The sequence below is a fragment of the Medicago sativa genome, chromosome 7 (assembly GCF_051527215.1).
Source record: "Medicago sativa cultivar Bolivia chromosome 7, Bolivia_mono, whole genome shotgun sequence".
NCBI lineage: Eukaryota > Viridiplantae > Streptophyta > Magnoliopsida > Fabales > Fabaceae > Medicago > Medicago sativa.
This window is the reverse complement of record NC_140755.1, coordinates 36,167,634-36,180,342: the sequence shown is the minus strand read 5'-3', so window position 1 is coordinate 36,180,342 and position 12,709 is coordinate 36,167,634. Positions and strand designations below refer to the sequence as shown.

General features: G+C 35.4%; 1 protein-coding gene across 8 annotated transcripts in view; it reads left to right on the top strand.

Annotated features, from left to right (window-relative positions):
- The window catches only part of LOC146905961 (beta-amyrin synthase-like), a 44,569-nt gene that overhangs the window by 12,805 nt on the left and 19,055 nt on the right, over window positions 1–12,709 (top strand). For 3 of the 8 annotated variants that reach the window (XM_085722515.1, XM_085722514.1, XM_085722516.1), the window contains exons 3-9: window positions 868–1,053; window positions 1,943–2,032; window positions 2,169–2,366; window positions 2,585–2,669; window positions 2,747–2,913; window positions 2,990–3,181; window positions 3,284–3,397. In XM_085722515.1, coding sequence (XP_085578641.1) covers window positions 868–1,053; window positions 1,943–2,032; window positions 2,169–2,366; window positions 2,585–2,669; window positions 2,747–2,913; window positions 2,990–3,181; window positions 3,284–3,397 — 1,032 coding nt within the window. Of the gene's footprint in view, window positions 1–131; window positions 208–867; window positions 1,054–1,942; window positions 2,033–2,168; window positions 2,367–2,584; window positions 2,670–2,746; window positions 2,914–2,989; window positions 3,182–3,283; window positions 3,398–12,709 lie in introns of all 8 variants that reach the window. The other 5 variants (XM_085722518.1, XM_085722517.1, XM_085722519.1 and 2 more) reach the window with 4 other exon arrangements.

The window sequence follows — 12,709 nt, the reverse complement described above, 5'->3', positions numbered from 1 at the left end:
AGATCTCTCATCAGATTTAGATTTGCCTATCAGATTTACTTTGAAAAGTGCAACTAAACATATTTTATAGCATTATTTTATAGCATTATCCTTGTACTTATCCTTGCTAAAAGACAAAAATGTCCCATTAGATTGGATGAGCAGTGTATGGGAGTGAAAAACATCACGTAGCATTAAATACAGGACCATGAGAAGCCTTAGAGGAAGGTGTGAATAGTTCTCTAAAATTTTACTCAATATTGGATATATTGATAATATTTTGGGTTTTTTTTTTTTGAGTTTTTATTTTTGTTTTTGAGTTTTGTGATGAAGAAACAATTAGTGCAAAATTTCAAAAGCACGAAAAGATAATTTTTATTAAGAGGCTTTTGTTCGATTTGATTGGATCTAATGTTTTGTTTTTATTGATTTTTATGAAGTGATGAAGGAAATGTTTAATTTTGAGTTTTTTCAATTTTTTATGATGAAGATGATGAATTTTTCTGGGTTTGATGATGAAGGGGATGAATGTTAACGTTTTTCTCAAAAAATTTAACGGAATGAATTTATTTGACTGACAGGGGTAACTTATGGGACCAGAATGGGGCGAAAATTAATAAGGGGACCATATTGAAATTTCATAATTATTTAAGGGACCATTTATGTAATTAAGCCTTAAAAAAATAAACAATCCTTTGTTAGATCTCTCAATCCATCATTGGATATGATGTAATATATTTTGAGATTGGTGACATAGGATGAATGTTTTTTGGGGTGCCAACCTAGTTGGGATGTCGGTGGTTCCTCTTGATGTCTGTCATTTCTCCCAGTTTATCCAAAAAAAAATAACTATTATACATTTTTCATTTTTGCTTCTTGGCATTGTAGGTTCTTAGAGAAAATAAATTTAAACAAACGATTACTGGTGTGAAGATAGAAGATGAAGAAGAGATAACATATGATAAAGCTACGACAACATTGAGAAGGGGCGCGCATCACCTAGCAGCATTACAAACAAAAGATGGCCATTGGCCTGCTCAAATAGCTGGTCCTATGTTTTTCACTCCTCCTTTGGTGAATACTTATCTTTGTTTTTAATAAGCTAATACAATTACTAAAAAAAATGAATTCAAATGGTAAATGATTTGTATCCTTTAATCAAGTGGTTACATGTTTCATCTGCAACTCTTTTGTATTGAGAAAAATCAGTTGCTAGAGAAGAATCCACCTTGTATGCCCAACAAATTCTCCAATGAAGATTAGTCATTGTTAAAGACCATGAAAACTTCATACCTATAAACTATTTAATGACACTAACTACTTTTTTTAATAGATTTGAAAATAGTTTTTGTTTTTAGTTTTGAAATTTGTATTGCATTGTCGGTGTAAAATTATTTTACATTTATATTAAATGATGTGTTATCATATCAGTTAATGAATATGATAAATCATGTGTTTTCAATCACATTAAATGATTAAATGATCTAGAACACATCATTAGATAAATATATAAAATAATTTAGCATACAAATTAAATCCTAAGTTTCATATCTCAAATAAATAATATTTCTCATTTTTTTAAATTCTAAAATCACTACTCTTTATATTTCAACAACTTAGATCTTTCACATTATTATTAATTTTTTTTTTAATATGAGAGGATCCTAATACGATGACGATAACGACATAGGTAATCCCTATTAAGAGATATAGAAGATAAAAAAAAAAAAAAAAAAAAAAAAAAAAGAGAAGATCCATTTTAGAATAGGATTCTCTACATTCTTGTTTCTTGCATTTCCCTACCTCTTCACTACATCCAATGTGTTTTTTTTTGTATTTTCATCTCCTAAGATATCTTTACCACATCTCTCTCCTACTCAAATTTGAACTAACTTCAGTGCATGCAGCCACTTGTTACTTACCTTTGACTATTTGATCAAGCTGGATGAAACAAAAATTTCAGGTTTTTTGTGTTTACATTACGGGACATCTTGATTTGGTATTCCCACAAGAGCATCGCAAAGAGATTCTTCGTTACTTATATTGTCATCAGGTACATATACAGTTACTTTATGATCCAATTTCAACATACAAATTCACCCATTTGTTATGCAAATATATATGCTTGTTTTCCTTTATTAGCCATGAAATTTGAGATAAAGTTCTTCATGTGGTTGTTTCATTTGAAGAATGAAGATGGAGGGTGGGGTCTACACATTGAGGGTCATAGCACCATGTTTTGTACTGCACTCAACTATATATGCATGAGAATTCTTGGTGAAGGGCCTGATGGAGGTCAAAACAATGCTTGTGCTAGAGCAAGAAACTGGATTCGTGATCACGGTGGTGTAACACATATACCTTCATGGGGAAAAACCTGGCTTTCGGTACAATTTTTTACATTTAGGGTTTAGGTTTTTATCTGATATAAAATTGTTATGAAACATGAAATCCACTAAGAAATGAGAGAAAAGATTCAAATTTGTGTTGATCAAAGTTGAATATTATAGATGAGTAAAAGTTAACCTTCTATTGAGGTAATTATATAAGCACCACTAACTATTTACTACTATATATCCTTCAAATATGTTTTCTTTATTTGCAGATACTTGGTGTATTTGATTGGTCTGGATGCAATCCAATGCCCCCAGAGTTTTGGATCCTTCCTTCTTTTCTTCCTATGCATCCAGGTATTATGTGTGTGTGAAATGAACAAACATTGACTTGATAGATTATTCTATCTCATTTTTACATTAATTAATTGTAGGTAAAATGTGGTGTTATTGTCGATTGACATACATGTCTATGTCTTACTTGTATGGGAAGAGGTTTGTGGGTCGAATAACTCCACTCATATTACAGTTGAGAGAAGAACTTCATACCGAATCTTATGAAAAAGTTAATTGGTCGAAAGCCCGTCACCTATGTGCAAAGGTGAGGGTCGTAGTTGTCTTTAAATGATAACATACATAGGAGGGGTAAATGATCCATTTTATGCCGTATTATACAGGAAGATCTTTACTATCCCCATCCTTTGATACAAAATCTGATTTGGGATAGCTTATACATATTCAGTGAGCCACTTCTCACTCGTTGGCCTTTCAACAAATTGGTAAGAGAAAAAGCCCTTCAAGTAACAATGAAGCATATCCACTATGAGGATGAGAATAGTCGATACATAACCATGGGGTCTGTAGAAAAGGTAAGAATCGTCATAGCAATTAAACATATTGATTATTTAGCTTTTCATTGAAAAATAAAATAATTTCAAATGTTCCATTATTAACATGTATATGGTTATCAGGCTTTATGTATGCTTGCTTGTTGGGTGGAAGATCCAGATGGAGATGCTTTCAAGAAGCATCTTGCAAGGGTCCCGGATTATTTGTGGGTTTCAGAAGATGGAATGACCATGCAGGTGTGTGTGTGTGTGTGTGTGTGTGTGTGTGTGAAGGGTGTCCTAAGTCTATTTACAAATTTCTTCATCTGTCCCTGTGAAAGCAGCAAGTGAGCCTTTAGTTGTTTCAAAGCTTCGCTTCTATCTTTAAGGTCCTGTGCCACTTCTTCGATCAACTCTTCACTTAGTATAAACCTGGAAATGGAAGGAAGAGCTCTCACATATAATACCTCAAAAGGAGCATTGCCCGCTGATGCTTGAAATTGGTATTATATATGTATTTTTCCAAGTGAATGAAATCTCTATACACCTTTGTTTGACCATCAAATTTCTGATGATAGGTTATTCTCATGCGTAGTTGTGTTCCTTGCAACATCAATAGTTCTTGCCAAAAATTACACATGAAAAATAAGATCTATATTATGATGGACTTCATTACCTTCCAAGCAAATATCTCATCCAAAGATGGTGCTGAATAAGGGTGTTTAAAGGGTACAAAATGAGCATATTTACTCGATCTATCCACAATCATCCATATGCTAAAAAGAAAGAAGATTCCTCCTCTCACCAACAAAATTGCTCCTCCTTCCAACAAAATTCCAACTAAATCATTTCGTTGCGACCTCTTCATCTTTGTCCTCCCCTAAAATAAAAATTATGAGATTCCAATCAAAAAGATTATTTTGGATAAAGTCGAGGACTTAACCAAAACTGCAATAATATTCCTTTGTCATCAAAATTAGAACCAGAGCAACGATGATCCCTACCTACTCACGAATGCACACACATGTTGAATTTTGAAGTATTTATCCTCTCGAGCGATCCACCCACTTGGATCAGTGCCTTCAAACATTGGCAATTCCACTTTCTTGAACCATTTCTGTTCGCCATTGTTGGTGTGTGATTGGTGGTTGATCCTGATTTTTCAGGAGAATATCCTTCTATTCCCAACCAATACATTTATCCTTCATGTAGGTCTTGAGTAATGTGTTTATTTCTTCTGTGGTTGCAACTTTTGCAAGTTGAGTAGAATGTCCAGTAGCCGTCTGATTTAAGAACTCGACTACATTGTCCATGTTATCCATGCGTTTCTCCAATGTTGGCATGTCAGACCAAATTGGTAGAGCTTAGAATATTCAAGATTAGAATAGGAAGAAAGACAAATTTTGGGATATGTTAGTAATAGATTTTGTTGAAAAGTGACTCAAAAATGTGCATTCTGTCTGTCAAAATCGGTGGCCGATTTGTACCACACGGTGGCCGATTTTGACCTGGTTTTGGAGACTTTTGTCTCTGGAAAAATCAGTGGTCAATTTTGCAAACTCGGTGGCCGATTTGTCGCAGGAGGAGAAAAATAAAACAACTTATGGGCCTGTTTTGTTCCAATTTTTGAGGGATGCTTTCCACTATAAATATAAGCCTTGTATCAGATGATTATGTGTGTAGAAAACAGGGTTTAAAAGCCAACATACAAACTAGGGTTTATAGAGAACTAGACTTTTCACCCGTGCTATCGCACGGGTCTGATATAGATGAAGATTATTTTTGAACAAATGATTTTTTTAAATTGCTAGTTGCGACTAACATGTATGACATGATATTATATTCGCAATAAGACAATCGAATATAATGACATGAAACAAAATAAATTTATCACAACCTTACACTAATATAAGATTTTATCTTACAAAAGTAGTCTAAGTTATAAGTTTTTGCTGGATGGGGTAATAGGAACGTGATCACTACTTGATATTTTTTAGACAACTTGATCACAACTTAATCATATTAATGTCCTCCACATGTTTGATTGTTTCCTCTGTGATCCAATTCAGTTCACTCTCTATACATCCAATAGCTTATTTTGTTTTTTCAAAAAAAAAAAAAAACCAATAGCTTGTCGCAAAAGTGTGTCTAGGAAGCTTATTAATGCATTGTTCAATATCAGTGATTTATGATTTTTAAGATTGAATTAGTAATGTGACATAAACACACTACAGTGGAATACAATTGTATTTTACTCTTTATTCTCTTTCAATTTTACTAAAAGTGTGCCAATTGATTAGGAACATACCTAATATGCAAAACCTGTAGTTTTTGAAAACTTGGAAATAAATTGATACTTCACTTGCTGTTAAAAAATAAATAATTTGATACATCAGACAACAATAGAACCCTTATAAGAGTGTGAAAGCCACTGATCCAAGATGACATCACTTCACTATAAAAAATCACGTGGGAGTGCTCTTGGCTTAAAACAATATGACTTTTTTAGGAGAATTGATGGTTGTTCTTTATATAGTTAGTAAAATTAATGTATTAGAATATTTCAGCATAACTATAACTATAGTTTACATAAGTATTCAACACCAATAAGTTGGTCACGGACTTACACCATTACAATGTGGGAAAAAGAGTGTTATAACACCAAAGCCACTAAAAAATTCATCAAGACACATTATTTGCCTCAATTGAAAGAAACTTGATCACTTATACTCAGCAAACTATACAGAGGCAACTTCTGCCACAGAGAAGCATGAGTTGCACAGTTATAAGGCACCTCTCACAAAATACAACAGTCTAAATGAATTCGGCAAGCTGAAAAACAGTGATATGGATAGTCTGCTAGCTACGTCTCTCTTGATTGATACATCAACTCCCCACTGAAGATACAATACAGCAACCAAAATCCTGAAACAGTATGCATATATCAACACTGCAAAAACTACAACACACTACTCAGACAGAGTAACTCCAACTCGAAGACAGGCTAAATCAAAGGTAAAATGACCAAACTATCATGACTTGACTTCCCCTTTTTTGTATAAGAAAACATGTCAAAAACAATAAGATTAAAGAAAACATGTAGAGCATCTCATCAAATATAGCTTTAGTTGACCACATTATGTCAGGTTTTGGTTGTGATATGTCAGGGTAAAAACAACATACTCTATTATCATATATTTTTTCTCTATCGAGACATGAAAAACTCAGGGCATGTGAAAAAGTAAAATACATCAAAACAACTTCCAAAATTCCTACAGGAACCAAAAAACATGATAATAAGCCTCCAAATTATTCATCAATGTATATCTAAAGACTAAAGAAAGCAAAATATAATCAAGCATCATTCTCATATTACGACAATGACTTCAACATAAAGAGATGCAAAACTGGAGTAGCAAAGCTAAAAAAATTACATAATTGTGCCATAACATCTGAAACCAAATTGAAGAAAACAAAACCAACCTTAACAATTCTGCGAACCTACTAATGGGCAACCACAAAACTCCAAGCTGAAAAATCACTAAGGCCACAAAACCAGTTGCTTGTCGCACTTAATATCAAGAGTAGAGTTTTATATTCTTAGGTTACCTCTAGAAGACAGTAGTGAAGTTTACAATCTTTCATGTCACAATGAAGCCTGCTTAATCAAAGGTTTATCCCAACAAACCGGGTGAAATAGAAATTGTGTAGGAGTTTATTCAATGGATAGAAACATAACAACATAAGACCAACTAAAGCTTCATTCCAATGAGATAGAAAAAATAAATAAAAAATTAACATAATTACATAAACAATAAAACTTATATACAACTGCATTATGTAGAATAACTTCCTTTTTTATAACTATGCACGAAATCTTATGATAAGATCCACCGCAGGTATTAACACAAAAACTAATCCAATTGAATTTAGTAATAGTTGATAGCAATCATACCAAATATCAAATCCGTTGAATCATCATAGTGTTTTAGGAGCTTGGAGCACTAAACATATGTACAATTAAATAAGAGTAATTTCAATGGAAAGAACTTCAGTACCTGGTTCCCTACAGTACTCACCTACCGGTTGTTGTAGCACTGCCACAATGTTCCCATCTTCCAAATACATATCCGTTGCCAAGAATCTAAAAAAATCACTACATAATTAGTGTCCAATTCTTTACAACTAATTCAATAACTAAGAAGCATCTTAAAAAAAATCAAGAAATAAGAAGAAAATTAATGAAACTAAATATGACTTAGTCATGGACATAGCAAATTAACATCAAATTAATGTCATATCATAGTAAATTCATATTAGATTTTTTATCAGTACAAAATATGTGAAGGAAGAGACTTCTAGTCTAAGTGGTGTAGTCGCATAAATAGAGAACAAAAGAGAGATAATTTAGAACAAAAGAAAAAATGAAAACAGCCAAACTTGTTGTGGGATAAAGAAAATCAAAGGATCCCCAATTTAAAGAGTTGGAATTGAAAAATTGAAGAAACATTATGCTAAAAGAAATCCATGTAAAATCAATAGCAGTGGCCAAACCTACCTTCTCTACTGAGACGGAAAGGAATTTCAGTTCCACCATTAATCTCAACAAAAACAACCAGCTGCGATACAATGAAAAATAACGTCAACCAAAAATTAAAAAAGATGTGATTTCAGATCTACCAAAAAAACATATACACCGCATTTCATTAAAGGGAAAAAAGAGGGAAATCATAAGCCAATTGGGTTGGCTATGGTGAGGGCAACATATCGTGTAGAGAGAGAGATAGAGAAAGAACTGACTGTGGCGGTAGCAACTGAGGTTATGAGTTTGCTGTGATGATCTGAAGCCATAGACGGTGGCGATGGAGTTGACGGCAAGGGTGGTGCCGGAACCGAGAGCATTGGCGAAGGGAAGTGATGAGAGGAGAAAGACAACAATGAAAATGGAAAAGACACAGATGTGGCAAAGGGGCGATTTAGCTTTGCATGAGAATAGGTAGGAAACGATTTTGATATCTGTTTATCTGTTTAGGAAAATCAGGAGCGATTGGTATGAGAGAAGGTAGGAAAATAGGAGATTTTGTTAAACAAAGGAGCGATTTTGCTATGCATAAGAATAGGCAGGAAACAATTTTTATATCTGTTTATCTGTTTACGAAAATTAGAAGCGATTTGTTATTTCTTTATTTTTATAGATAAATAGATTAACGATTTAGCTAGGGTAAAACAGTAATTGTAGCCATTAGGGTTTTGGAAAAATTAGGGCTTCAAAATTGGCTTGGGACAACTTTTATATATAGAATAGATTTCTCTTGGTAACAAACACTAGGGTTGGGATTATTTTGATTCACCTTGAACAAAGCACTATTAGGATTGAGTGTCTTGGTCACGGAAAGAGGCTGGGACTTGGGTAGAATTAGGTTTGAAGACTGATTCTTGTAACTCAATATCTCTTTGTAAAGAAACTCATATCAGTATAGTAGAACAGAGAGCCGCTCTCTCCCCCAGAGTAGGTCATCATTAGACCCAACTGGGTAAACAGATTCTTGTGTTCTCCTTCCTCCTTTTATCTCTTGCTGTTTATCTTTTGTTTGAATTATTTTGTCACCCGCTTGATTTGATTACTTGGTATTAATTTTCTCCACGCATCAAGTTTATTATTGGTGTGTTTTTCACAACGAATTCACAACAATTAGCGCCCACCGCGGGGAAAAGGTCAAATCAATAACCAGGTATCATGGGTTCGAAGTGGGATATTAAAAAGTTTACCAGTAGTAACGACTTCGGGTTGTGGAAGGTAAAGATGAGGGCAATTCTAATTCAACAAAAGTGTGTTGAAGCATTGAAGGGAGAAGCACAGATGTCTGCACATCTAACACCTGCTGAGAAGACGGAGATGAATGATAAAACGGTTAGTGCTATCATTCTGTGTCTTGGGGATAAGGTGTTGAGAGAGGTAGCAAGGGAGACTACTGCTGTGTCTATGTGGAATAAACTTGATTCATTGTACATGACCAAGTCCTTGGCACATAGACAATGTCTGAAACAACAACTCAATTTTTACCGAATGGTGGAGTCAAAACCTATAATGGAGCAACTGACGGAGTTCAATAAGATTATTGATGATTTGGCGAACATAGATGTGAATCTGGAAGACGAGGATAAAGCCTTACACCTACTGTGTGCTTTACCTAGGTCCTTTGAGAATTTCAAGGATACAATGCTTTATGGAAAAGAGGGCACTATCACTTTGGAGGAAGTCCAAGCAGCTTTGAGAACCAAAGAGTTAACCAAGTTCAAAGAGTTGAAGGTTGATGATAGTGGAGAAGGCTTGAATGTCTGAAGGGGGAGAAGCGAAAACAGAGGAAATGGGAAATTCAAGAATTCCAGGTGAAAGTCTAGGTCGAGGGGTGGTGATAATAAAACAAAGTACAAATGTTTTATTTGTCACAACCCCGGTCACTTCAAGAAGGATTGTCCGGAGAGAAAGGGCAATGGAAGTGGTAATCCATCCGTTCAGATTGCAAGTGAAGAGGAAGGTTATGAGAGTGCTGGAGCACTAACTGTGACAAGTTGGGAACCTGAAAAGGGTTGGGTCTTGGACTCTGGGTGCTCTTATCAATCTTTCCGAGAAAGGAGTACTTTGAAACATTGGAGCTGAAAGAAGGTGGAGTTGTTTGCCTTGGTAATAATAAGACTTGCAAAATTCAAGGTATGGGTACTATCCTTCTCAAAATGTTTGATGACCGTGATTTTCTTTTGAAGGATGTGAGGTATATTCCTGAACTTAAGAGAAAATAAATATCTATAAGCATGTTTGATGGTCTAGGATATTGTACTAGAATTGAATGTGGTATGATGAGAATTTCTCATGGTGCATTAGTTATAGCTAAAGGGTCTAAAATACATGGTTTATATATTTTAGAAGGTTCCACTGTTATAGCTCATGCATCGGTTGCTAGTGTAGACACTCTGGACATAACTAAATTGTTGCATTTGAGGTTATGTCATGTCAGTGAGAGGGGTTTGGTTGAGCTAGCTAAACAAGGTTTGCTAGGGAATGAAAAATTGAACAAACTAGATTTCTGTGATAATTGCACATTAGGCAAACAACACAAGGTGAAGTTTGGGATAGGTGTGCATAAATCTAGTAGGCCTTTTGAGTATGTTCATTTGGACCTTTGGGGTCCAGCATCAGTTAAAACTCATGGGGGAGGTTCATATTTCATGTCTATTATTGATGATTGTTCTAGAAGGGTATGAGTTTACATTCTGAAGAATAAAAGTGACGCTTTTGAAAAATTTAAAGAATGGCATACACTTGTAGAAAATCAGATTGGAACTAAACTGAAAGTGTTAAGAACTGACAATGGCCTGGAGTTTGTTTCAGAGCAGTTTAATGAGTTTTGTAGGAAACGAGGTATAAAGAGGCATTGAACCATGGCATACACACCTCAACAGAATGATCTTGCTGAAAGAATGAACATGAACTTGTTGGAGCGTGCGAGGTGTATGCTGTTGGGAGCTGGATCGTCCAAGAGTTTCTGGGGAGAAGCTGTTAGTACTGCAGCATATTTGATTAACAGATGTCCATCAACAGGGATAGATCTCAAGACACCTATGCAGGTTTGGAGTGGGAGACCGGCAGACTACTCTAATTTGAAAGTTTTCGGAGCTTTAGCATTTGCTCATGTCAGACAGGACAAACTTGATGCTAGAGTTATGAAGTGTATTTTCATGGGTTATCCTGAAGGTGTGAAAGGTTACAAACTGTGGAAGATGGAACTTGGGGGATCAAAATTTATTATAAGCAGGGATGTTACTTTTGATGAGACCCACATGGGGATGAAGTGAAAAGACCTGGAAACAAGCTCAGAAACGGGGGTACAAAAAATTCAGTTTGAGGTAGAGCCTACCACTGATGAAAGGGAAGGGGAGGATCAGAATCCAGTACCTGATGAGAGTGAAGGCCAAAAAATAATTAATCCTGACTATCAGCTAGCAAGAGATAGGCAAAGGAGACAAATTAATCCATCTGAAAGATACGGTTATGTTGACCTCATTTGTTATGCTTTGAATGCAGCTGAAGAATTGCAAGACTCGGAACCAAAGAACTTCAGGGAAGCATTAGAAAATAATGAAAACAAGGACTGGATAAAGGCAATGAATGAGGAAATACTTTCATTGGAAAAGAACTAGACTTGGAAACTTGTTTCATTACCTATGAATCAAAGGGTAGTGGGAAGCAAGTGGGTGTTTAAGAAGAAAGAAGGTATACCAGGGGTCGAAGCACCAAGGTATAAAGCAAGACTTGTAGCAAAGGGTTTTACTCAGGTGGAAGGGATTGATTACAATGAAATCTTTTCACCGGTGGTAAAACATTGTTCTATAAGGGTACTTATGGCGATTGTTAACATGTATGATCTCGAGTTAGAACAGATGAATGTGAAGACCGCATTTCTACATGGAGAGTTGGAAGAAACTATCTATATGCAACAATCAGAAGGTTTCGTAGAAGATAATTCAAAAGTATGTCTGTTGAAGAAATCTTTGTATGGGTTGATGCAAAGTCCAAGGCAGTAACAAAGGTTTACATGATAGTTCCTTATAAAGGCTGGTTTTTTGAGAAGCAACTATGATAGTTGTGTTTACATGATGAGAAGGAATAAGAAAGTCATTCTCTACCTTCTCTTTTATGTAGATGATATTCTTATGGCAAAGCTCTGACATGCAAGAGATTCAGAAGCTCAAGGAAAGATTGAATGATGAATTTGAGATGAAGGATCTTGGTAATGCAAAGAGGATACTTGGTATGGATATCATGAGGGACCGTAACAAAGGTGAGTTGTTCTTATCTCAGCAAGGTTACTTGAGGAAAGTGGTGGAGCGGTTCAGAATAAAAGATTCTAAGGTCGTTGGCACTCCTCTTGGTCATCACACAAAGTTGTCAATAAAGCAGTGTCCTCAATCCGATGAAGAGAAAAGCAAGATGGAGGGTACTCCCTATGCAATTGGGGTTGGAAGCATCATGTATGGTATGGTTTGTAGTAGACCGGACTTATCTTATGCAATAAGTGTGATAAGTCGGTTTATGGCAAATCTGGGTCAAGTGCACTGGTAAGCTTTGAAGTGGGTTCTGATATATTTGAATGGGACTTTGACAGGTGATCTGAAGTATACAAGGTCACAACCAGGAAGGGATGCTTTGGAGGGATATATGGATGCGGACTATGCAGGTAATGTAGACACTAGAAAATCTTTGTCAGGATTTGTGTTTACATTGTTCGGTACAATAGTAACTTGGAAGGCAAATCAACAATCAGTTGTAGCTCTTTCAACAACTCAAGCAGAGTACATTGCCCTTGTTGAAGGGGTCAAGGAAGCCATATGGTTGAAAGGTATGATTGGAGAATTAGGGATTAGTCAAGGGTGTGTGAAGATACATTGTGATAGCCAAAGTGCCATTCATTTGGCAAATCATCAGGTCTATCATGAAAGAACAAAGCACATTGACATTCGTTTGCACTTTGTTAGAGATATGATTGAGACAGAGGAGACCATGGTTGAGAA